The following is a 27,583-nucleotide window of genomic DNA, read 5'->3' as shown; positions in this document are numbered from 1 at the left end:
ATTTATTGAGTCATAAAGCTTTTTTTTAAAAAAAAGATTTTATTTATTTATTTTAAAAGATTGTACTTATTTTATTTTTTGAAAGAGGTGAAGGGAAGGAGAAAGAGAAAGAAACATTGCTGTAAGAGAGAAACATTAATCTGTTGCCTCTCGTACACGCCCTGAGCGGGACTGAACCCATAACCTAGGTATGTACCCTAACTGGGAATCGAACCAGCAACTTTTCACTTTGTGGAATGATGCCCAACCAACTGAGCCACACTGACCAGGGCCATAAGGATTCTTTCATTGTTTTATTGATTAAGTCTCACTTCAGTAGGCCAAGGCAAGAAAAAATATCTGATAACTCACTTGGCAGTAAGAAGAAAGGGCTAAGTGAATATAAAAAATTAATCCATTAATTTTTTTTCTTGAGGGGTTTGTGACTAAGGAGATTTAACTAGAGATCAGGAAATTTCACTTGCCTTAGTAATTTATATTCAGCAATTTCAAAATAATTTTTATACATTTTTTTCTGAAGATTATCACCAAACTGGTTATTAGTTCTAAAATTCAGCAGCAAAGAGTTTCAGAATAAAATTTGTGTATAAGCTGGACCTAAAAGAAACTTTACTTCATGATTTTGTAAGGCCTATTTATTTAGGTGACAATTTTTCTGCTTTAGGTTGTTTTTGAAGAAAAATTCTATTAAAATTAGTATGAACACACTTAATTACCCTTAATTCATTATCATTTTACTTTTGTCTTTCCTTTTCTGCCACCAGTGAAATCTGAAGAAATAGAATCTATGTAGTAGAACTCTTACTTTGCTTCCTGGTGAGCTATAAAAGCTACAACTCCAGAATTTTGATGCTAATTTTCCCCTGGCTCTGGTTTTGTTTTTTTTTTCCTGGTCAAGATTTAATTTTTGTATTATTATACGTAGGAGTTACTTACTGTGAGGTATAATGCTGTAACTTTTCAACATTTTTTAGAAAAGCTTGCCACTGAGGATGGTTCCCTAGGGTACCTATGGTGGAATGCCACTTTAAAGCACTTACGGTTTTGTTTTCTGCCACTTTGTAAAACTTTAATGGGGATATTTTCTCATTACTTATAAAAATGATGAAGCTGATCTCAGTCAATGGGTTTAGATAATTCCTAAGTTGTCTAGACTAAATTCATGTAGATACTATTCTCAATACATACTAATACTGTTGACTTTCCTTCCCCCATTCCTGCCACATTGGCCCATAGTAGAGCTAGAACCCACACATTTGAGTAGTTAATATTGTAAACCAATGCTCAAATATTACACCTTACCCCAAACAAGTGGGATTCGTCTTCAACTTAAACATTTTCCACTAGAGTCCTCTCTTACCGACACACAACATTCTTTCAGTATTTTGGCTGAGCTCCTGAAAATATTATTGTTGACCTTTACAGTCAGTTTTAACTAGATGGCTCTCACTTTCCTTTCCTTTTAGGAATGAAAACTTGGCTATCTCGTTAATCATCTTAGTAAGAAAAAGCCTTATACAGTAATCTCACATGCTACATATGTTCTCACTTATACCTGGAACCTAGTCAAGTTTTTAAAATAACATTAAATGTTAAACCAATCAACACTTAAATGTTATGTGATAATGAAAGCAAATATGTAGTGAAATATATATCTGTTTTATTTTTTTAAGATTCTGTTTATTTTACTTTAGAGAGAGGGGAAGGGAGGGAGGAAGAGAGAGAGAGAAACATCAATGTGTGGTTGCCTTTCACATACCCCCTACTGGGGACCTGGCCCACAATGCAGGCATGTGCCCTGCCTGGGAATCGAACCAGCAGCCCTTTGGTTCCCAGGCTGGCACTCAATCCACTGAGCCACACCAGCAGGGTCCTGTAATCTGTTTTAAAGTAACAGGAGGGTTAACCAAGTGTTGAAATAATAATTTATAGGAATATAGAAACATTGAAAAATTAGATAACAGCGTTTGAGATCTTGATGGCCCAGCCTTGTCCTCGATTTCGCTCAAATACTTATAAAAATTAAAAACAAAATAGACAACAAAGACCTATGTTTTAGAATTGTCCCTTTTGGTTTTCCTGTAGTATTTTTAAAATAGGTAGATAGAGAACCTTAATTTACCTTGTTCTTTACAGAATACTATATTATAATAATAAAAAGTATCCTGTATTATCAGATTTATAAAAGTACAGCTCCCCCTGGTTAAAATCACATTTCACAAATGAAAATGGTGGTAGTCCTGTTACCGCATTAACCGTTGAGATAATGTGACATTATTGCTTATTTGCATTCCTTTCTCATTTCTCTCCTTTCATCTTTTGTTTATTTTAGATACATTTAAATTACGAAAAGATAGGCAATCAGTCTTATCGTGATCATGAACTATTCGTTAGCTGGAAGCTAAAAATACTAGTTTTAAAAAAAAAATCCATACTCAAGGATATATTTGTTGAGTTGAGAGAGTAGAAAACATTGATTGGTTGCCTCCTGTATGCACCCTGACCAGGGGTCAAACCCGCATGGTTTATGCGACAATACTCCAACCAACTGAGCCACCTGGGCAGGACCAAAATACTAACTTTTAGATTTTATTTATTTTTAGAGAGAGGGGAAGGGAGGGACAGAAACATCAGTGTGCAAGAGAAAGGTTGCCTCTCGCACACCCGCAACTGGGCCGCAACCCAGGCATGTGCCCTAATTGGGAATCAGACCTTTCAGTTGGCAAGCCAGCATCCAGTCCACTGGGCCACACCAGCCAGGGCTAAAATACTATTTTTAAATATATATTTTATTGATTATGCTATTACAGTTGTCCCATTTACCCACCCTTCACTCCACTCCATCATGCACACCCCCTCCCTCCCACATTCCTCCCCTATAGGTCATGTCCATGGGTCATACAGATAAGTTCTTTGGCTTCTACATTTCCTATATTATTCTTACCCTCCTCCCCCTGTCTGTTTTCTGCCTACCATTGATGCTACTTACTCCCTGTACCTTTCCCCTGAGGATAACCCTCCATGTGATCTCCGTTTCTGTGGTTCTGTTCCTGTTCTAGTTTTTTGCTTAGTTTGCTTTTGTTTCTGTTTTAAGTGTGGTTGTTAATAACTGTGAGTTTGCTGTCATTTTTACTGTTCATATTTTTTATCTTCTTTTTCTTAGATAAATCCCTTTAACATTTCATATAGTAAGGGTTTGGTGATGCTGAACTCCTTGAACTTGACCTTATCTGGGAAGCACTTTATCTGCCCTTTCATTCTAAATGAAAGCTTTGCTGGATAGAGCAATCTTGGATGTAGGTCCTTGCCTTTCATGACTTGGAATACTTTCTAGCCCCTTCTTGCCTGTAAGGTCTCTTTGGAGAAATTAGCTGACAGTCTTATGGGAACCCCTTTGTAGGTAACTGTGTCCTTTTTTCTTGCTGCTTTCTAAGATTCTCTCCTTCTGTTTCATCTTAGGTAATGTAATTATGATGTGCGTTGGTGTGTTACTCCTTGGGTCCAGCTTATTTGGGACTCTCTGAGCTTCCTGGACTTCCTGGAAGTCTATTTCCTTTGCCAGGTTAGGGAAGTTCTCCTTCATTATTTGTTCAAATAAGTTTTCAATTTCTTGCTCTTCTTCTCCTTCTGGCACCCCTATGATTCAGATGTTGGAACGTTTAAAGTTGTCCTGGAGGGTTCCTAAGCCTCTCCTCATGTTTTTGAATTCTTGTTTCTTCATTCTGTTCTGGTTGAATGCTTATTTCTTCCTTCTGGTTCACACCATTGATTCGAGTCCCAGTTTCCTTCCTGTCACTATTGGTTCCCTGTACATTTTCCTATATTTTGTTTAGCATAGCCTTCATTTTTTCATCTAATTTTTGACCATACTCAACCAATTCTGTGAGCATCCTGATTACCAGTGTTTTGAACTGTGCATCTGATAGGTTGTCTATCTTTTCGTTGCTTAGTTGTATTTTTTCTGGAGCTTTGATCTGTTCTTTCATTTGGGCCATTTTTTTGGTGTTGGCAGGCCTTTTACATAGTAAGGGGTGGGCCTTAGATGTTCACCAGGGTGGGGCAACCCATTTTGCTGTGTTGTGACACTGTGTGTGGGGGAGGGCCCGAGAGGGAAGAGTGTCCCTTGCTCCACTCTCTACCGGTTTTCAGTCACTTCCCCTGTTACACACAGTCAAATTGGGGCCTTCTGGTGCTGATTCCTGAGTGGGTGGGCTTGTGTACCTTCTAGGACCCTGTGGGTCTCTCCAATGAACTCCTGTGAAGCTGGGAGTTTCTCCCGCTGCTGCCTCAGTGCCCCTTGGTGTTTTCAGTCAGTGGTTTGAAGCTTTATTTCCTTGCACTGGAACCCTGCATCATGGGGTCTGTCTGGCTCCCCAGTTGTTCCTCCCCAGTTGTTCTTCCCAGTTTATCTGTGCGCAAATGTGGGATTGCCCAGATCCGCCTTGCCGGGTCTGCCAGCTGCCTCCTTGTGCACCAGCTGCCGCCTTGCCTGCGAGTCTTTTCTGCCCAGCTGCCTGTCTCTGCCCCTCCTACTGCTCTGAATGAATGTTTCTTCTTTAACTCCTTGGTTGTCAGACTTCCATACAGTTTAATTTTTTGTCAGTTCTGGGTTTTTTTTGATTTTAAATTTGTTGTTGTCCTTCTTTTGGTTTTGCAAGGACGCACAGTGTGTCTACCTACGCCTCCCTCTTGGCTGGAAGTTAAAATACTAACTTTTAAAGTGAACTTGAATTGGCTTCTTATTATAAAAGCAACATCTGTGTACTTTGTACTTTTATGTATTTTTAAATTTATTAAATTTAAAGGCAAAATGAAAGTAATACATGTTCAAGTTGATAAATATGATGTTAGAAATACTATAGATAAGCTGCAGAAGAAATTAATAGTCACTGCTGGAAAAGAACTACTGTAACATTTTGGTAGTTATGGTGTTGTTTTCCCATGTATGTTTTAAAAAATGAAATTGTACTGTGTATAATTTTGTGATCTTTTTTATTAAACGTATACTATGTTGTGAACATTTTTCTCTTACTGAAAAATTCTTTTACTACATAGTATTTTATCCCTCATAATACTGTATGGATCTTTTACATATTTTTCATCTTTTCACTCAGAATTTAAAAAGAGGTTGAAGAAAATGTTTTAAGGATAAAATGAATTTTTATGATGGAATTTACAAAATAATTAGCATTTTTACTCGTTAAAATGTTTAGGCTGTTAAATGGGGGGGGGGAAGGTTAGGGAATCTTTTGAAATGATCAAAGACTTCGGATACTTATTTAGCCACAGATTCTGTGGTTTTGTGCAGTGGTCACTTTGTAGCAGCTGCAAAATTGCTAAGTCCGGCCGTGACTTTGGTGCATTTTAGGCACGCCTGGCTGATTCTTTCTAGCAGAAGCCATCGATTTAAAGGCCGTGTTTGGGTTTCTGGCCACTCAGACTTGATGCTTCTTCTCATTTCCTTGCTTCTTGGTTTCCCCCAAAATGGTGCGGATCTACAAAAGAGGCCTAACTGGCCAATGAGTATCTCATATTCATGTTCCCAAGAACCAGATACTCCTTAGAGTCACCCTTTCCAAGGTGTATGTGTCCGGTTTCCATCTTGGACCCATAAGACTGGGTAGAATCTCTTGGAATACATTTTGAAAAAGCAACCCCAGATCATTCCAATATGCACTTATTTTCAAACTTGCATTCTGACGTATCTTGCGGTTCAATATGCAGCTCAGGTGGATGCCTGGAAACAAAGACACAAAGGGAAGAGAAGGAGACATGGCACGCTGTCTACAAATTTGTACAGAGAACTGGAGAAATCACCTAATTCTACCCACCAGTTTACTGCTGAGGCAGCTAAGATCTAACCAGAGAAGCTAATTGACTTTTCCAAGCTTGTATGGTGCTAGTACAGAGCTCAAGATCCAGATTTTGATTTTTTAAACCTCTGCTGTTGTTTTTTGTATTCCTTGGAACATTTTCCTCTTCTCTTTTATATAGAAATCCAGAATATTTCACTTGTCCCTATCCAGGCCAGACATCTAAGCATAATTTTCTTAAATGGTAGAAAATACATAGTAGATAATTATTTTTACAGATAAAAATAATTATTAACCTCTCAGTTTATGACCTTAATTTTGATTAACATAAAACAATCTATGAGATTAATTTTACTTTAAAAAATTTTAAGTAAATTAAAACTAGTTTTTTGGTTTTAGATGACAACTTCTAGGGTAACATAACTTTAAATTAGTTTGATTTGAAGCAAAGGATTTTTACTTTCCAGAGAGAAAAATGAGTTTTATAATAGCACCAGTATGCTTGAATGTATAAAAACAGAAGTTTTACAAATTGTTCTTTTGGAAAAGCCATGTTATGTTATGTTATGTTAGTTATGTTATGTAAATAGGATTTAGCTAATGGTTTATCTTCTTTTTCCCTCATAGTAGAGGTGCTGCTTGGGCCAAACAGGCCTGCTGCTGTTTGGCAGGGGGGCGGGGGGGGGGGGGGTTTAATTGAAATTCTGAGAGCTTTAACAGAGGCTCTAGGACCTTCCTACTTGAGGGAAGTGGTGCAGCATGTGGCTTAGTGTGCTCACTTGATTTCTCACCATGGCATCCTAATGTGATAAATGTGGATAATAATAATAGCACATTCTCATCAGATTATAGTGAGGATTAAATGAGTAGCAAATGCAAGGTGCTTCATATGATGCCTATTCAGTAACACAGAGAGAACACACTTTAACAAAGCACCCTCTGTGTACCTTCTTTTGCAATCGTATTATATCAGTCAGTGCCCCGTTATTAAAATAAAAATTCTTATTCTTCAGGATTTTACCAGCCAAATAAATTAGAATTGCTGTTGTTTGTAGTATAAATCATAAGTGATTGCAGAGAATTCCAGCCTAATCAAACATTCAGGGAAATTTAAAAGCTTTTTAAACTCAGTTTTACTTGTGAATTGCGTACACCATCTTTAAAGGTATTTTTGTTTTGTTTGTGTATTGTTTTTATAAAAATTTCTCTTGACCTCAAGTTTTACTCTTTGTTGGTATTCCCGAGGACTCTGCCATCTGCCTGAAGTGATCACTTCTGCTTTCTTTCTGTGTATCTTTTCTGTCTTTTTTTTTAAGAAACCGTCTGCTTCCTTGACTTTAGTCCTTCTACCCATGTGGTGATCACTTCAGCTCTTCCCGCTTTTGAGTTTCCAGTTGCTTACTGCACATCTCTCTGTGGTCCCCCCAGGGTGTCTCCTACTCTACACATGCAAATGCAGTTAAATCCCATCTTCATCCCAGGTCACCGGCTTTTCCTCTGCTTTAGTGAATGGCATTCTCAAAACCATCCATCTAGTTATCAGAGCCAACACCCAGAGTCATCAAGGCCTCTTTTTCCCTCATCCCTCACTTCCAGTTAGTCACAAAGTAATGTTGACTCTGCTTCTGAAATACTTTATGTAGTGTTTCTCCTCTTTCTTTCTACTCTCACTGCCTTAATTAAACTCTCTTTTTCCACAGGACTATTTTTAACAAGCTTCCAACTGGTCTGTCTGCCTCCCAGTGTGCCACCCCTTCCCTGAAGCTATCCAGTACCATTGCTGTAGTGACATTCCTAAAGCCTAAATGGAATGATCTTCGTCACATGTTTAGAAGTCTCTTCTAGCTCCCCATTGTTGGTATAATGAAGTACAGCCTCCCTCAGTTGGCCGGCAAGACCCATCACGATCTGGAGATGACTCCTTATCCAGAATTTCTCCGCAGCCTCATCTTTTGGCAATTCTTCCCTTGCATCCTGCACTCCATCAGTACTGACCTTCATTAGTTTTGTGATAGTGTGTGATTGTTCTCACTTCCCTCCCTGCCTTAGCACCACTTCCCTTTGCCTTAAATGCTGACCTTTAAAGCTCTTCCTATTGAATAGCCTTCTGATTTTAAACATTTCCTTTATTTTTTTTCTGTTTTCAATTTCACTGATTTCCTTTTTTTTACTTTTTTTTCCTTGTTTATTTTATTATAGTTGTCCCAATTTTCCCCCCTTTGCCATTCTCCATCCAGCGCCCCCCCCCCCCCCTGCTCCCACAGTCAGTTGCCGCACCGTTGTCCACATCCATGGGTCATTCACACATGTTCTTTGATTAATCCCTTCCCCTTCTTCCCCTTATTCGCCTTCCTCTGGTAGCTATCAATCCATTTCCCTGTTTCCGTGTCTCTGGTTTTGTTTTGTTCATTAGCTTATTTTTTTCATTGTAAGTGAGATCATATGGATTTGTCTTTCACCAACTGGCTTATTTCACTTGGCATAATATTCTCCAGTTCCATCTGTCACAAAAGGTAGGGGTTCTTTCTTTCTGCTGCGTAGTATTCCTTTCTATAAATGTACCTTCTTGACTATCCTTTCCCCTCCCCCATCACAAGAGCTAATTATTTCTTCTTTGTGCTATCAGAGTATTTTTATTCTTATTTTCAGTGTTTTGAAATTCTTCATCTGCTTGTTAGGCTGTCCCCACCTCCAGGTCAAGAGACTCTTACCATTTTAGCGTTCCCAGTGCCTACCAAGGCCTTGGCATAGATAGGCATTTAACAAATAGTATGAAAAGTTGGTCATGAAACTGAAGCTTGGAGGAGGAAGCAGTGTGCTTAGTGGAGTAATAACCTGTTCTATCAACTGTTTTTTAAATGGCGTGTGGGCGAAGGATTAGATTAACTTTGTGTGACTTCAGATGGCAGGGTTAGTGTCTGGAGACTTCCGGTTCCTCCATAGAGAGCGCAGTGAGAACTGCAACAGCAGTGCCGTCCTGCCTGCCTTTGGAGTCCTGCAGCTGAGGTGGCTTGTGTTACCGTCCTGGCCTGGCCCCTTATTTGGTCCGTCCTGGGTCTGTCTGTCTTTGTTCTTCTGACAGAGAAATGGAGATCGTAGTCACTCATGTGGTGGTTTTGAGGACTGATGAAACGACTCACTCTTCAGGGTGCCTAGACTCATGCCTGGCAGCGTGTAGTCTACATGTTCATTGAATTCCAACTAGTCTTCTATTTCTGTGTACTTTTAGTAAAACCTGATCTCATGTTAAATATCAGTAATGTGCGTGTATAAACTGACACCATTAAAAAAAGATTCAGTTACCTTTTTTTCCCCTCAAAGATTTGTCCATTGTACTGATGATTCCCCAGATCCTTGTATGGAATATGAGGTAAGAGACTTTTAAAAAATTTTCTTTCTTTATCTCAATGAAGTTGATAAACCTAGATGAAGAAGTGTTGAAAAAAAATTGCTATTAAGTGAAATGACTGAAATTTTTTGGATTAATTTCTCTGGGAACTTAGGATCGAGTGTTTAAACTTATTAAATATACAAATAAAAATACATATTGTCCATATAGAATATATAGAGAAAAAGATGCATATATACTCTGTAGTACACAGTACGTGTATATACAGCTGTCTCTCAGTATCCGTGAGGGATGGTTCCAGGACTCCTGAGGATATAAAAACCCAGTTTGAGAAGCCTAGAAAAATGATACTCTTAGAGTAATTAAAATGAAAAAAGTTGCAAGCTGAATCCTATGTATTGTGTGCTCGTGTATTTAAAAAGATATATATACACTATCTGCTCATGTATTCATAGAATACTTCTGGAAAGATATATGAGAAATTGACAGTACCACCTGCCTCTGAGGGAGAAGGACAAAGGAATTAGATAGGAAAGGTTCACCTTTTATCCTTCTGTATTTTTTTTTGTCAAGCACAAATGTATGCAGTACCTGTCCAAAACATTATTTCAATAAAGATTATGCAAATGTTCTACAAATGTAATATTATACAACAATTGCTCATTTCTTTTTTGCTTAAATAAAAATAACTATGGCCATTAAAATAAATATATGCTAGTATCAGCTTTTAATACATAATAACAGTTTAATATCTTAGCTTGGAGTATTTTATGTAATAATTAGGTTCTTTTAAAATTTCGACACATGGAAAGCTTGACCAAGAATCCACAGTGATGAAAATTGAAATCAGTGCATTTTAAATTTCTAAGGCATATTTTAGCCATACACTTTAAGAAAAGCAAGTTATTATCAAAAATGTAAAGTATAAGAAAATATGAACATACTACCCAGATAAGTCCTCAGTATTAGTGTTCAGGTATTTAACTCCCTGTTCATGGGGCGGGGGGGGGGGGGGGGGCGGGGGTTGTATGTGTGTGCACACCTTCATAAAGCTGTTTGCATACTGTTTTTTTCCCCACTCAGAGTGTGAGCACTTCCTCAGCTCATCAAACATTATTTTATATCATACTTTTAGTGGCTATTTTGTATGCTTACTGTTTTATTTGACGAATATTTCTTAAGCACCTTTCATGTATTACATAACTGTGCTGGAACACAGAGATGAATTGTTTCTTACTCTTAGGGAACTTACTGTTTGGTAGGGATGAGATACATCAAATTATCATGGTACAACATGATATATATGTGCTTGCTATAGAATGTCATGCCCAGGAAACTATGGGAAGCACAGGATGTGGGCAGGGAGGATCCTGAGCCCACAGGGGGATTTGGAATGGCGCCTGGAGTAATTCAAGTTCCCCTCACAGGTTTGAAGGGCAAAGAGTGGTACGCCAGGATTGGGGAGGCTGGAGACACTAGCCGTTTATTATAGCTAACACTTCGAAAGACCAATTTAAAAGCACACTCAGAAGCATACATTGCTGACTGTTATATTTATAAAATTGCAGGCAATTTAATAATATGTGAATGGTATACGAAGTAATTAATGTCAATAAGAAGAACCATTTATGACTTGGACCACCGATAGAATTGATTTATTTTAAAATAATGGCAATATCATGTAAGGGTTATAGTGGTTCTTTGTAATAAGCCATAACAATAATTTTATCAGAGTACATATTACAGAATGGTGCTTAAGGTAGTTAATTTGAAATTATTGTATTTTTTATATACTTTAAGGAGTAAAGAACTGAATTACAGGGCAACATATGGCACAGCAGTGATAAGATTTGACTTTGTCATCCTTCAGGTCCTGTATTATGTCAGACCTCTCAAAATGATAAATAAATGGCAAAGATGCATTTTGTCATAGTTGAACATATTTTCCCCTGTTTATTAGACTAATAAATCACAACTGTATCCCTTTTTCTCACATTGCTTTCTAATGCCTTTAAAAAAAAAGTAATAGTAATTGTTAACACATAATCTGGGCATAAAATTGTCTATTACACTAAGTACACATCCCCTTGTTATATAGTTGTGTAACTTTTTCTTCTGCTACAGCTTGTTCTTCGAAAATGGTGTGAATTAATTCCTGGGGCTGAGTTTCGATGTTTTGTCAAGGAAAACAAGCTTATCGGTGAGTTCTTTTACCGTGGAAAGTTATTGTTTAAAGCAGACAAGCTTTTAATGGAAGGAAATTTCTAGTAATCAGGACAGGGGTAACAATTAGATTCTGTCTCAGACTTTTCCTCTAAGCAGGTGGTCCTGACCCTCCGGAATGCTAGACTGACAAGGACCATGGGGCTGTATTCAGTTTCCCTAGAGCGTGGTGTTGTGAATTCATCACGCCTGTGTGGTTTCTGGAGGTGAAAGCGAGGGTCTTCACCCTCCCCAGTTCAGGGTCTGTCCAATACTACCTGTTTCCTCTTTGAGACTTTCCTAAGTGTTACTAGCTGTACACTGCTTATTTTAAGCATCATAAAAAGTCAAGTTTTTAAACCTTTATTTTCTATTATTAGAACACTGTTTATTATTTTAGCCAGAGGAATATGTGCACAAATAAGTGCATTACTTAAAAGCCACCCATTTTCTTTTTTCTCGGGTTATTTTGTTCGCTATGGTTGATTCAAGTTAAATATTGAAGATAAATTGCCTCTGCACATTTTTCATGGAATAAAATCTATCTTCAACCAAGAAAAGTGTGATTTGAACAGAATCAAATCAACACTACTTATTTATTGAGTGTGATGTTGATATTTATTAGCTTACCTAAAAGAATCTTGGGGTGTTTGAATTTATCATGTTGTTAGATATTCCTGAAAAAGCCGCACTTTAAGTACAGTTAAAGAGGGGAACATATTTGTACGTGATTAAGAAATTGGATGGAAGCCTTTCTTGCAGAACAGAGAACTTTCTCCTATGCCTAGAGCAAATTGAGGGAGTTCCTACAATAGTTTCTTTAGTTGTTTGTTTAGAATGATATCAGCAAGTCACTCTGAAGAAAGGAATGTTTGCTTTTCCATGGTTTGAAACATCAGGCTTGTGAAGGCAAGGTAGCACGTATAAACAAGAAAACTAGACTGCTTCTGAGACACACTATGAATATTGAAGACATATGCTGAGGAGAATTTTATATTGTCCCAAAGAAAGTGCAAAAGAATGCCAATTTATGTAGAGTTCATTGGAAAAATCAAAGGAAAGCAGTGACTATGTATGCAGGTTTAAAATTGGGGTCTTTCATTTTTTTTACATAATAGGCATTTTTTATGGTTTTGAATTCTTTCCATTATATTAAATCAAAATAACTATTATTTCTAAAGTAACAATGCATGGCTAGATGGAACTTTAGGATTCACCTATCCATATGAACCTTTACAACTAATATTCCTGTATTAGATGCTGAATAACGTATAATTCAATCAGTGTTCATCTGATTGGTCTTCTGATCTACCTTAGTGGTTCTCAAGAAGAGTTTTAGATCACAGCTTGATGTTTTTGAAAAGAATATTATGTAATGGAATATAAAATATTTTCTTGTCAGCTATTTCTCAGAGGGACTACACACAATACTATGATCATATTTCTAAACAAAAGGAAGAGATTTGCAGATGCATACAGGACTTCTTCAAGAAACACATACAGTATAAATTCTTAGATGAAGACTGTGAGTATTTTTTATTGACTCAGTGAAATGAAATTAAATGAAATATATGTTAATGAACCTTATTTCACAGCAGCACATATTTTAAAACAGGATTTGAGACACTATCTTCAGCATTTACTATATTTTTATTTGGTATTATGGATGGTTTGCATATTAATTTTACCTTGTTTAATTAGAGTCCCTTTTTAATACTGAGGCCGTTTTTTTCTCAGTATTTTAGTATACATTCCAAAGGGACTATATATACAGAGGACAAAATGCATCTGTTATTAGGACTGAAGTAGCTAGATGACTAATCTACCTTTCTAGATTTTTTTATTTGAATGATCAGATAGCAACAGTTATATAGTATAAACATTTGTGAGTTGTTTTTATGAATTGAAAGTATATTGTGTATGAGAGAGTTTGTACACATCTTAAAATTATATCTGCTCTGATTTACCTTTTTGCTACTTGCCAAGCTTGGTTCTGTGGCAGATTTGATCTTTTAAAAAGATTAGTCATGCCATAAGCATTGCTAGCTAGATTTTATGCTTTCCTACCACAAATTTTACTCATTTTATTCCCCATCTCCAGTGATTGGTGCTGCTTTTACTAGTACGTGGGACCTTTTTATAATGGTGAACTAGTTGAGATGATTTAAATGTTTGATTTGAGTTTTTAAATGTACGGGATTATGACTGAGGGCAGAGAAAGGGAAAGCAAAATTATATAAATAAAACATTGCAGCATTCCTTTTTATGTTTGAAGTTTTGAGATTTAGATGTACAAAGTCCTCTACATCAATTATATTCTGTTGGAGTAACTAATAATAAAGTGCATTTTAATTTTCAAAAGGATTAGATCATGAAAATAGTAGTTTGTTATTAACTTGGAGTTTTTTTCTTTTTTACAGTTGTATTCGATATATATAGAGACAGTAGGGTAAGTAAAAACTGTGTTTGGTTATGTCTTAAAATCAGGGCTGACCTTAGAAGTGGACTACATAGCCATTATGTATGTAAAGGGCCCACTCCTCAAAAAATATTTTCTCTTAACTAAGGTGTTTGAAATTCACAGTGGTCAAGAATTTCCCCTTAAAATATACTTAGCATGAGGAGATATTATATCTTCACTAATTACGTACTACAAGCTTAATTTTTAAAAATTTATTAGAGTTGACATACAATATTATGTTAGTTTTAGGTATATAACAAAGTGATTAGACATAGTATCCATCTGACACCATACATGGTTACCACAATATAATTGACTATATTCCCTATAGTGTACTTTACATCCCCATGACTGTTTTGAAATCTGATAATTTGCACATCTTAATCTCTGTCATCTTTTCACCCATACCCCTAACACACCACTCTCTGGCAACCATCAGTTTGTTCTCTGTATCTATGAATTTGTTTTTTTTCTGTTTGTTCACTTACTCTATTTAAGTGAAATCATATGGTATTTGTCTTTCTCTTTCTGACTTATTTCACTTAACATAATACCCTTCAGGTCCATCCATGTTGTGGCAAATAGCAAGATTTCATTCTTTTTCATGGCCAAGTAATATTCCGTTGCATGTATGTACCACATCTTCTTTATCCAGTTATCTATTGGTGGACACTCAGGTTGCTTCCATATCTTGGCTATTGTGAATAACGCTGCAGTAAACATAGGGATGCATATGTCTTTTCAAATTGTGTTTTGGGTTTCTTTACATAAATACCCAGAAATAGAATTGCTGGGTCATGAGTCAGTTCCATTTTTAATTTTTTGAGGACCCTCCATACTGTTTTTCATAGAGGCTGCACCAATTTCCAATTCCATCAGTAGTGTGCTAGGGTTCCCTTGTCTCCAAATCCCCACCAACACTTGTTATTTGTTGATTTTTTGGTGGTAGCCATTCTGATAGGTGTAACGTGATATTTCTTTGAGGTTTTAATTTGCATTTTAGCTAAATGGCCACGTTATACTGTACTTTCCGCTTTTTTCAGGAGTTTGGGCCTGCTTAAATTAATTCAGTTTGCACACTTAAATGTGGCCAGGAATTTGTCATTTGATATTTAGGTAATTATTTTTAGTAAACTAAAAGATCCTTAGCATGATTTGAGTCACTTTTATCTTTAGACTTAAGATGAGGATTAGAGTACTTTATATTTATTTTTAAAATTTTAAAAATGCTGGGAATTTTTATAATGAAAAACAAAACAAAAAGCCTGACTTAATCCTACAACAGAGATTTCACTATCAAGACATGCAACCTTTTCCGAAGGAATTTGGGTCACTGATGTCTCATGATTAGTGCTTACTCACTTAGATGTTAGGATGAAAGCAGGTGTGTTTTCTAAATATGTGGCCCATATGTTACCAAATGTTAGCCACATATCTCTCATTCCATCCGCCTCATTGGAGCGATGCTTGTCATACCTTTAAGTCATTCTTTGGATGAAAGGATTTGGCCCATATGGTCATGTCTCCAAATAACTGTTACTGTTTACTTACCATTGTTAAACCAAGAGATATCACTTGCTGTTTTCACCTTTCTGCCTTCAAAGGTAATGTACCTATTAAGGATCAGAAAGAGGAGTTATAAATTGAGATTTGGTAAACAAGAGGGGTGTTTCTTGGCAAAATTTTAACTTTATTATAAACGAACCTTAGAAAAAGGATGGGAAGCCAGTACAATGGAATGGATAGAAACCTGAGCTGATAGAAGCCCAGCGCTCTCGTCCCTGCTGCACTTTGAACGGATAGGTACTGGCCACGTGCAGGCATTCAGGTGGCCAGTGTCTGTTGAGAGCCTGTGATGTGTTAGAAGCCATGGTTCTTACAAGAAGCTTCCAACAAGATGATCTCCCGACCTCGGGGAGCTTAACCTCCGAGACTTGAAACCCACATGGTTGGTGTGGTAGCAAACTGGGTCAAATCAGTTAGTGAGTAAACCTAGTGCTTTGCCTTGAATATGCAGCTCAGAGTAGCTTTATTCTCATTTAATTCACTGTCTGTAATTCATACACCCCTGTGAGGTATGTATTATTTGTTCCCATTTGACAGATACTAAAACTGAAGCAATTATATGTTAATGCAGTTTTGTTAATGGCATTTGAAAATTTGGGATTTGCCAGTCTCTCAGTATTTCCCTGGCATGTGTCCAGGTCTGCAAATGTTTTAGTTGAAGTTGGACATATGCATAAGTAATTAATTAATGCTGTGATCTCACAGCTGAAAGTTGTCGTGTTTTTAAAGTGACAAACATGCCAGGATAAACACCTTGACAGTTTCCGAGAAGAGATTCAAACCATGGTGAAAAACTCCTTTGTATTTAATCAGTGGCGCTTGTATCACTGTTTGTTAGGCACTTTCTTGAATAGATCATTTTTGACTCTTCTTGTAGAAAACCAGCTCTTATGTGGTCTCTTACATGAAATACAACTAAAGTGTGTGGGCTTGGCAATATTTTGATGTGTCTACTTTCTTACTGCTGCTGGCAAGTTGACTCAGTGCTGATACCCCTAGTGCTGGTAGATTCTAATGTTAATAGATTCTAATGTTATGTATGTAAAACGATGGCCCACCCATTCAGTAGGTCTGGGATGAGGCCTGGACTGTGTATTGTAAGATGCTCCTTAAGTGATGCTAACGCCCCACTAGAATTGTGAGTAACTGCCTTAGATACTTGAAAAACTATTCTGGTCCCCTTATGTTACTGTTTTGTCACTATGTCAGATCTTGAGTCTTTAATATTGTTGAGATTGGCTTTGCAATGTGGTCACTTTTTAAATAACTGTTCTGTGTGTAATTTAAAAGAAAATACAATTTCTAATGTGTCAGGTATTCGGCAGTTGTTTGTTCTATTAAGCTTAATAATGTTAAAATCTTCTTTATCTTAGGAATGAAATGATGTCTGAAGATACCTTCACAATAATGCAGATCTGAGGGGAGGGGTGGGATACCAGATGAAACAGTACTGACCATGGGGATCAGCAGGGTCCCTGTGGGAGCTGAGCGTTAGAGACGCTGGGTCCTTTTACTATTTCGTCTCCTTTTGTATATGTTTAACCTTTTTGTATATATAATTTTAAAAAAAAAAACTTTAAAACCATGAAAAAAATCTGTATCTTTCTTAATTTTTTCTCTATTTAATCTACCAGTTATGGAGCAGGGTTATATTAACATCTCTGCTTTCTAATTCTGTCAGTTCTTGTGTTACAGGCTTTGAGGTCTAGTTCGCAGTGACTGCTTTCCCAGTGAACTCTCATCGCCAGGCAGTGGCTCGCTCTCCCTAATAATGCTTTTGTGCTTTTGGCATTAAACTATGTTGTGCTCTGATGTTGATTATGTTATTACAGATTTCTTTTCATCTTAGAATTTATCTTTTTCAGTCCTTTTCTTTTTAACTGTTAGGTTTTAGGTGTGTGCATGTGTCTTACAAGTATTAGCGTATTGCCGGCTTTGAGTTTTTAATCATTGACAGTTTCTGGTTTTAACTGGTGAGTGTTGTTTGCATTTATTGTATCTGATATTTGAGTGTTTTCCACCATCTTATCTTGAGTTTTCAATTTGCTTTGCTTTTCTGTGCCTTTTTTTCTTCTTTTAATTTGTATTACTGGTTTTTCTTTATTCTTCCTCCTTCCCCCACCCTAGTAATTTTGAAGTTTTGTTTTCTATTTCTGTTAATTTGGGTAGTTACCATTAAATCTTAGTATAGATATTTAAAAAGTTCTGAAATTAATTTCACTTCCTGTCATCCTCATGATATAAGGACTTTTTTGTACACTAATTCCCAGCATCCACTTTTCTTTTTAATCCTTACCCAAGGATTGTTTTTTTAAATTGTTTTAGCTAGCGAGATAGACACTGTTGTGAGAGAAAAACATTGATTGGCTGCCTCCTATACATGCCCTGACGGGGGCTCAAAGTGCAGCTGAGCGTGCGCCCTGATCAGGAATTGAACCCACAACCTTTTGGTGTGTGGGATGACACTCCAACCAACTGAGCCACCCAGCCAGGGCCCCAGCATCCACTTCTGTCTTCCATATGATTTCTGATATTTAGTTCTACTTTGTGTCTATACCCTTATATTAGTCATGATTGTCACTGTTTAGTTTCTTTGCTCACCACTGCTTCTTGCCTCTCACTGCTTTCTGGACCCAGTTCTTCCTAATAGTATATTCTTTCATAGTAAATTCCCTCAGCCCTTGGCTGGAAAAGCTTTTGTTTCCCTTCATGAACGGTGACAGCTTTAGCAGGGTGTAGAATTTTCAGTTGCCAGCTCTGTTGCCTCCGCACTTTGAAGACACTGTTCCATTGTTACTTGGTTTCTTTTGGGGGGGTGAGGGGGAGGGAAGTTATGCTTTGTAGGTCTAATAATTAACTTCCTTTGTCAGTTGTGGAGAATTCTTAGCTATCCTTTCAAGAATTGCCTCTTTTCTGTCTTTTGGCCTTTGGAACTGTAGTTACAGGTAGGCTCGTTAGAGCTTCTCACTTGATCCTCACGCCTCTTGACTTCTCGTTTTCCACCTCTTCCTTTCACTACTGTGTTGTATCATTTTCTCAGATATAGTTCCAGTTTACTGGTTCTCTTTCCGCTAAGTCTGTTCTGAGATGTTTAACCTATCACTAAGTTTTAAGTTGTATCTGCTGTATTTATCATGTCTGTAGGTTCTAATTTGATTACTTTTCAAATCTGCCTATTTTTTTTAATAGTATCCTGTGTTTTAGGGTTTTGATTTCTTTTATATTTTCAATCATTTAAAACTGATTCTTTTTTGCTTACATTTTTGAGATATAATTTACAAAGAGTTGAAATTATCCTTTTAGTGTATAGTTCTGTGAGTTTGAGAAACACATGTAGTTATGTGACCACTATCACAGTGAGGATACGGAACTAATTCACTCCTCGCATTTTCTCACAACCTTCCCGGCACCCTAGCCCCTGTCGGCGAGCGCTGCTCTGTAAACCTGCTGAGTTATTTTTAAGTTTTTAATTCATAATACCTTCACACTGCTTAAAAATTAAAATCATTGTGAAAACATACATAGAAAACCCTGAGCCTCTCCTTTCCTGAAGGTCCACTTTTATTAGTTTCTTATATATCCTTCCAGTATTTCTTGATGCAAAAGCAAGCAATATACTTTGTCCATTTTTCTTACATAGAGTTAGCATATGATATGCAGTCTGTACCTTGCTTTTTTAACACTTTTAAAAAACAGCGTATCTTGGAGAGCTTTCCAGTTTCTTGCAGTGGCACAGCATTTGCTCGGTGGATACGTTGTGTAGTCGTTCAGCTGCTTCCCTGTGGACGGACACAGGTCTCTAGTCTTGCACATGGCGCTGTGGTGAACATCCCATATACATGTTGTCACATACCTGTGCGAGTGTATCTACAGGATAAATTCCTAGACGTGGGATTGCTAGCTCAAAAGGCCAAATGCATTTTAATTTTGGTGTATGTTGTAGCTTACCCTCTGTGAGAGCTATACCACATAATCCTAACTGGCAATGTACCTGGATATTTCCACAAAGCTTGCCAGCAGACTATATGGGCTTTTGTTGTTTTGGTAGATGAAAAGTGATGTTTTCAGTATAATTTCAATTTCTGTTTTATGAGTGAGAATGCATTTTATCTTTTCATATATGTAAGGGTAATTTCTGTGAACTCTTCATGTCTTTTCCATTTTCTTCTATCATCTTATTTTCCTTCAAAATATAGGAAAATGGAGAGTAGGCCTTGGGATTACCCCACTTTATTAGTCTTTTGCCATGAAGATCAAATATATTATTTCTTTTATGGCTTCTGAATTTGAGTCATTATTTTAAAAAATACCACTACATTTTTTTCTAGTTCTTTTATGACTTACTGCTTATACATTTAAATTTTTGATCTGTTTGGCCTTTGTCCTTCTATGTATTATGGATTCTATGTATTATGTATTATGGATTCAACGTTTGTCTTTTTCTGGATTTTTATCCAGTTGTCCTAACACCAATATCTTTTATTTTATATTGTCCTTCAGTTTGATGGTGATTTTTCTCAGTTCTTGGCGCTTTAACCCCTGGTTGTTCAATTTGTATATTTTCATTCATATTGATTATTTCCATCTGGTTTTGTAAGTCCGTCTGTTTATCTTACTGTGAGTTCATCTTTGTTGAGCTTGCTTTGTTTTTATCTGTGAGAATCCCAAAGTTTCAGATTTTTCACTTGCTTCTTCCATGTCCTCCAAACTCCAGTCAGAGAAAGACAAGCTTCACTGTCTTCTTTTCTAGTCACAGGATTGCATCTTTTACTCCCTTTCCTGAGGAGGCAGCCCTCTGAAGTTCACTGCTTGGTTCCAAGTGGCTTCCCGTGGCCAGGCCCCTCTTCTGTGTGCATGTTAAACCTTGCTCTGAGGTTCCTGGAAGGAAAACTCGCCTTTGTGTGCTTATTTCTGGTTTTTAGGTTCCCGCTCAAGTCTGGCTTCTGGAATCCCCTTTCTTGTACTCTCATTTATACACTTAAAGGGATTATTTTAACCTGAATTTCATCCAGTTTGGAACAGGAGGCCTTTGGAGTTCCCTTAGCCCACCGTATTCTATATTGTACACTCTAGATCCTCCCGGAGTGGGCTGTCTTCTCATGGCCTGCACTCGTTAGTTTTTATTGTTATTACTGCTGTTTCCCCTGAAATGGGCTGCTTTTTGCCTCCCACCATCCCTGCCTCCCACACCATCACTGTCATCTTCAAATTCCAAGTTGCTTTGGGGAGCTTCCCACTCTCACAATGCAGATTTAAGTAGGTTCTCATTATATTCTACTAGAGTCTCACAATATCTGTTCTTATCTTTATTGAACCATTTCCCCCGTGTACGGTGAGTGTTGGGTGGTTTTTGTTTCTCTCTTTTGGGGGGTGTGTGTGTGTGCGCACGTGTATGCCTGGCACAGTGTCTAGTGCACAGAGATTTGGGCGGGTGAGGCTGGTCAGCTGGGAGACTTCAGGAAGGCCAGTGGTGGGTCTTAGCTGATGGATTGCCTAAAAATAGGATTTCTCAGGATGTTTTCTGCCTGAGACAACACATGAAAACCATGTTAGAGCTATAAAATCCTCATCTTGATAGTTTTATGCCTGATTATAGCTGGTTTTACTTTTCTTTGGAGGATGGCTTCTGAACTATAGAGCAGGTTCTGCCAGTTACTAGCTCTAAAAGTAATGATCTATTTTTTGCTTTTTACAATATGCCATATTTTTAGTTTGCAGAACTTAATATTCCTATCCTTGTAGGTCCAATAGTGTTTTCTTTTTATAATGAGAAGGTTTTATGTGTTATAAAAGTCAAGTAGAAAGGGCTTGGATGTTAGAAAATACCCATTTTGTCAAAACAACATATAGCATCTCAAAGACATCTTAGTAATTGCCCCAAAAGCAAAGCTGACGTTATACCAAGAAGTTGGTGGCCTCTGTTATCTCATGGAGTCACAGACGGTACAAGCAGGTGCCAAGCTGATGCGAGGACACCACTCAAGTGGCATGAAAGACTCGTAAGATTTCTCCTGGGGATTGTATAAAATAAGAAACTCACCCAAACGGTGTGTGGTGCAAACATCCTGTAATGGCTCTTTGCCACTACCAGATGTTTCTGATGTTGGAAACAAGTCCTAATAAGGTATTTCTTAAAATCTTTTAATCCTGACGAGAAACAGTGCTAGACATTGGTCACGGTGGCTTGGCAGTCTAGTTCCTTAGTCTTTGTAATTTTACACACGCATGTCTGATCAAGACGTGGTTAGTACACATTTACAGAAAAGCCTAATTATCAACAAGATGGAACAGTGATATGTTTCAGTGAGAAAAATCAAGAGGAGCGATGATGAAAGTTTGAAGGAAACATGTATCCACTAAAAGCTACGTGTCTCCGAGGTCCTCTGTTGCTTTACTCTCTCGGCAGGATTTCAGACCCCCAGCTCTAACATCAGTGCTCTGCCACTTTGTCCTAAGATGCCTCTGACTAACTTAACTCAGTCCGACCAGCTCAGGAGGACTTTCGCCCCGAGCCTGGCACTATCTATCATTGCCTACCTCTTCTCTCAGTAGGGGAAGGCAGAAATTTCTTTTAAAGGTTGATATATTTTTTTATCTCTCCCTTTTATGTGCTGTTAAGCTCTAATGTAAAGACAAACAAGTTTTACATTGAAATGAAAGAAAACAGAGCATTTCCATACTTCTTTCTACACGCTTCAAAAAAAGAATGCATGCTTTGCAGTAGCAGCGTCTGAGGGGTAAAGGGACGGTGCTCTCCAGAACTTCCGGCTCCTTCCTGCCTCTGCAGGGCAAAGATAATCTTGAAACATAATCAGAGACCCCCACCCCCACCTTCCCACCACAGCATTTCAGTCATGCTCAGTTTAACCTTTTGTGAGATTTTCCTTTTTCCTGGTTGGATTTTTGGCTTAAAATTGTTACGTGATCTGAGGTAGGAGTTGAAATACGTCTTCCTCCGGCTTTTCTTTTCTAGGTCTCTCTGCCTTTGTGCATGTACAGGTGATCTTCTCTTTAGCCAAGGCCGTGCCACTTGGTTTACACAGGTGGCCCTTTCTCCATGGAACCTGGCAGACTTTCTCCCATGGGATCTGGAGGAATTAACTGTCTTTTAAAATGTTATAAGATTTTTTTAAAGATTTTATTCATTTTTAGAGAGGGGGGAAGAGAGGGAGAGAAACATCAATGTGTGGTTGCCTCTTGTGTGCCCCCTACTGGGGACCTGGCTTGCAACCCAGCCATGTGCCCTGACTAGGTAGTGAACTGGTGACCCTTTGGTTCGCAGGCTGGCCCTCACTCCACTGAGCCACACCAGCCAGGGCTGAAGTGTTACAAGATTTTTAAAGATGGTCTTTTGGGGTAAAATAACATGAAAATGATCTTTCTTATAAGACATACTATAGAATTTCAATGTTTGTTTTGATTCTGTGCCTCTTTAATTTTTCTCTGTCCTGCAGGGGAAAGTGTGGCTAATTGATTTTAATCCATTTGGTGAAGTAACAGATTCACTGCTGTTTACTTGGGAAGAACTGATATCTGAGCGAAACTTAAAAGGTGATTTTAGTGAAGGAGATGCTCTGGAGCAGGTGAGATGGTTTTAAAAAAAGACATAATGGAAACCTTTTCATCCCCTCAGTGGTTGCTAGTTCTCTAGGCACTCGGATAGGCAGTGACTTGTACCCTTGGGAAGTACAGAGTATAGACAAACTTACTAACAGATTCCTGCCCATGGACGTGAGCAAAAAAGGGTGTGCATGGCGATTTATTCATTTAACTTCATATAAAGAAATAATGGTCATCTGATACATATTTTCTGGTAATTTTTTTCTTGGCTCCTTGTGTTCTGCCCACCTGGGAGAATCCTGACCCTGGGTGGGTCAGTTCTCACGTCTGTTTATTCTGGTCCCAGCCCAGGACTGCTGACAGGGAGGGAGGAAATGACCCAGATGCTCAGACTGGGGTCTCCTCACAGTCGTGACCCCCACTCGTTCCCGCCTGTGTTACAGTGTCTTGTCTCCCTCATCAGGGTGACCATTTCACCCCTTTCCGTGTGGCTCAGATCCCCTCTGTTCCTTCTCTCCTCAGCAGAGATTTTACATTCTTCTTCACAGGAAAAAATAGTACCACTGTTGAGAATTTACTCAGTTTCATTGTTGTCTAACCTCCAGACTTGTCTGCAGCTGTCTGGAGTCCCACCTCCACCTGCCCAGCAAACCACTCCTTCCCATCTCACCTTGTGCTATCATTTATGTTCCTTCCTGTTTTTCCCAATCTCCTCCTCTCTGTCAACTCTTATGTCTGAGTAGTTAAACATGTTTAGGTATCTCCCATCTTAAAAAGATAAAATCTTTAAGCCTGTATCTTCACCTAGCTGCTCTCTCCTTTCTCATGTTCACAGCCAAACTAACTTTCAGCGTGAACTTTGTAAAGCTTTGTTCTGCCTATAAAAGTTCCACATGCTCACTTTCAAAGGAAATTCTAAAATTGCCTGGATGCGGACACCGGCCCGCAGTGTCTGCGGCGTGGTGGCTGAGACGAGACAAATTCACATGGACTACCGAGTCCTGTGGAGGGAAAGGGACAGCATGGCCACTCTCTCAAGGGGAGAGCGCCCCACCCTTGTCTTGACAGGCTTTTATTGCTTTTCTGGGCACATTACATGGAGGATGGTTCACTTTAGGTGGTTAACTTTTACAGAAAACAAAGGAGAGGATGTTGCTAATTACATCAAAAAGGAAGGATATTTGCAAATGTAAAGGGAAAAGTGGTTGAACTGGTTACACTGTCCTTGGAAGGTTTAGCATAGATTTTAGGAAGTTACTTCAAATATATGCAGTAATGGCTGCCTCAATTCACGATGAGGGAGTTTTAGCAAAAAGCAAGTCTCAAAGTGGCCTAGGTACAATGAGGGCCTGATTCCCCACAGGAGAGCCTATCTGTGGGCGTGGGTCCTGTGTATGGACCTCGCTTTCCACTGGCCTTTCCCAGTGGGGGCTGGGCCCACGCCATGCAGAACGGTCTCCTGTAATGGCCCATAATCCTACTGCCATGAGAGCTATTGCTTATATTTTAATGGTAACATGCCTTTCCACATACAAATAAACTTTAAATACATGAGATTATATTACCTATGAACTTACTTATGCCACATTTTTCATTTAGTAATATCTTGTGAATGTTTTACATCTTTTTAAAAACAGCTTTCTTTAAACACGGTCACTTAAAAACAGAGAGAGAATTAGAAAGAGGCAAGACTGGAAATCCTACCACCTAGAAATCGCCATCCTTACCACTTGAGTTAATACTCTTTCCAGACCTTTTTTTGTGTGGATACACTACACATTTTTACCTAAGTGGGATCATGCTGGTTTCCCTCGTGCTGTTACGTAGCTTGCTTTTTCCCAACTGCTTAGCAGTTGTCTACCGTCACATGGTCGTCTGTCCTTGCTGCCTGCTGCTTCTCACCCGACACTCCTCAACCCTCTTAACCTCAGTCCCATGTAAACCGTTCTTGGCAAGGGCTACCCTGACTTGTTGCCGATTCCTGTGAGCGAATCGTCACTCAACCACTTGGCACCATTTGAACATGTTACCTTCTTGTTCTTATGACACCTCTTCCCTCGGCTTCTGTGGCACATGCTCCCCTCCTGGGCTTCTTCCTGCCCTACTGGCTGCTACCTGACCTTTGGTGTGACCATCTTTCCTGTTGTCCATCTCTGAAGTATTTCTTTTCATCATTACTCTGTCCTGGGCCCTTTCTGTCCCTGTTTCTCTAGATCTGACTCTAGTCGGTGTTTTCCCTCTTGGCGCTTGCTCACTGTGTGGGGCCTGCCTGTTGGCCTGCCTGTCCTGCTGTGGCCTGCAAGCTTCTGAGCACAGGAGTGGTGTCTCCTGTTCTCCTTCTGGGCACGACTCATGTGTGTCAACTTAGTGAGAGAAGGAATCTTACCCCTGTGGACACCTTACAGCTGTGGGCTGTTAAGTCTGAGTGTCAAGGAGAAGAATGTAAACATGAGGGACACAGTGAACAGAAACAGTTTGTATAAGATTCAATCTGTGATCCAAATAATGGGATCAAATCTTTCCTTTTTTCTTTCTCTTTTTTTCCTTCTTCCTTCCTTCCTTCTTTATTTATTTACATCGATTGGTTGCCTCTCGCATGCCCCCAACTAGGGACCTGGCCCACAACCCAGGCGTATGCCCTGACTGGGAATTGAACCTGCAACCTTTTGGTTCACAGGCCGGTTCCCAATCCACTGAGCCACATCAATCAGGCCTCTTCCTTCTTAATTTAAACATTATGTTGGAAATTAGGGGCTATCACCTCTGCCTGTTTCCACGCCACAGAAACCTGGCTGTCCTTCTGTTTCTTGAAGCCCAGAGCCCTGCCTTGCCTTAGCATCTCTACACAAGTCGTCCCACTGCCTTCAAAGCTGAGTTCTGCTGCCAGACCTCACAAGGCTGCTTTTATCATACTTTCCAGCTCCCAGTCCTGATGTCTCTTCTTTAGCAAGGTCTTACTTGACTGCCCCTCCAAAGCTGCCTACCTGGTTCTCCTCTTTTGATAGCAGCCTGTTTTTTTGTTTTTATAACACTTGTTACTATTTGAAATAATCGTTGTTGGTTTGCTTGCTTATTGGCTGTCCACTTGCCTTATTTATCAGTTTATCTCCCACACCTAGAGAAGGGTGGATCTGTCCCTCAGCAAGACAGCTGTCACTCATGAAGTCCAAACCCAAGGTCTTCTGTCTCCAAAATCCTTTTTGGCACAAGGCAACACGTAAATATTCTGTGCGGGCTCCAAACAGGTACAGTTGACCCTTGAACAACGTGGGTTTGAACTGTATGCACCCACTTGTTCTTGGATATTTTTCCAATTGATCATGCAATTAAAACCCACATTGCCTGAGCTCTGTGGCTGGAATCTGCATTTGCTGAGAACAACTCCAGCTAGAGGAGGATTTTTAACTGCTTGGGAGGTCAGTGCCTCTAAGCCCCCTGTTGTCAAGGTCAACTGTGCATTAAAGAATGTGCAGACCTGTTCAGTATGATACTCAAGTTTGCACTTTCACATAGGCGATGAGACACATACACAAATGAGTAAGTTAAATGATGTAAAAGAAGTACAAAAGTGTTGGGAATTCGAAGCACTCGCTTGCCCTCAATATTTATTCTTTAAGGCAGGGTTTCCCAACTGTGCACCTGAAGAAAATGATAATATTTATAAAGCATTCTGGCCTGTATGAGCTTGCTCAAAGCCAGAGATGACTGGGCTGAAGCCTCTGACCCAGTCGGGGACTAAAGAGAGACACACCCGACTGGTGGCACACAGGGGCTGCACACAGGTGGCTTTGAGGGGTCGGCCTGGCTCCCCAGCAGGACACTTTCCAGATCCCTCATGTTTATGTTGTAGTGACTGTGCAGGAATATTTTGCAGTCTTTGTGCTTTCTTTTACTTCAGAATCTTATTTCCTCCTTATCTAGTAGATACTCTTATCTGCAGTTGAGATTGTTAATGATAGAATCTTTTTCAGTTTGAAGAAGTGACTTACAGTTTCTCACAGACTTTCCTTTCATTTTTTGTAAAGGACTCTCCAGCTTTCCGTTGCACCAACAGTGAAGTTACAGTCCAGCCCAGTCCCTATCTGAGTTACCGACTGCCCAAGGACTTTGTCGACCTCTCTACTGGGGAAGATGCTCACAAACTCATCGATTTCCTTAAACTGGTACAGCCTGTGTATACTCAGCGTGCTGGTCATCTTTGTTTCCAAATTGGCTATTTAATATTTTCTTTCAGTCGTACACTACCTAGACTTTTATTTGGTGATTATAAAGTAAAGAAGCAGAATTACTCAGGTCATTTCATAATGAAGAATGTCATGTGAGCTTAAGGAATAATCTATTTAATAATTAGAACGAGAAAAATGTTTTTATGATGTGCATGCTTGTTGAATAATTTTCAGTACTTCTAATTTTAAAGAAAGTGTGTGTGCTGCTACAGGGTGCGCAGAGGTCAGAGCTGTGCTGTGGTTACTCAGGGAGAAACTGAGTGTTTGTAGTGGTGAGTATGTGTGGAATATTTGTACGTGCAGAAGAGAGAGAAGACAATAGTCAAGGACCTAAGGATAATCCACCCTGGAATTAAAGTGATGGAGTAGTTGAGTAAATAAGTCCAGGCGTGTTTTCCATAGCAAT

At 38.8% G+C, this 27,583-nt stretch overlaps 1 protein-coding gene across 6 annotated transcripts in view; it reads left to right on the top strand.

Moving 5' to 3' along the window:
* CDC123 (cell division cycle 123) overlaps positions 1-27,583 on the top strand; it is a 56,124-nt gene that overhangs the window by 26,666 nt on the left and 1,875 nt on the right. For 5 of the 6 annotated variants that reach the window (XM_053922884.1, XM_045186193.3, XM_024580227.4 and 2 more), the window contains 6 exons: positions 9,135-9,183; positions 11,287-11,362; positions 12,767-12,889; positions 13,785-13,813; positions 22,846-22,974; positions 26,977-27,114. In XM_053922884.1, the coding sequence (XP_053778859.1) occupies positions 9,135-9,183; positions 11,287-11,362; positions 12,767-12,889; positions 13,785-13,813; positions 22,846-22,974; positions 26,977-27,114 (544 nt within the window). The remainder of the gene's footprint in view (positions 1-9,134; positions 9,184-11,286; positions 11,363-12,766; positions 12,890-13,784; positions 13,814-22,845; positions 22,975-26,976; positions 27,115-27,583) is intronic. The other variant, XM_053922886.2, reaches the window with a different exon arrangement.

This window comes from Desmodus rotundus, chromosome 4, assembly GCF_022682495.2.
Source record: "Desmodus rotundus isolate HL8 chromosome 4, HLdesRot8A.1, whole genome shotgun sequence".
NCBI classification, from domain to species: Eukaryota; Metazoa; Chordata; class Mammalia; order Chiroptera; family Phyllostomidae; genus Desmodus; species Desmodus rotundus.
The sequence above is the reverse complement of the archived record's forward strand: the minus strand, read 5'-3'. Positions and strand labels throughout refer to the sequence as shown.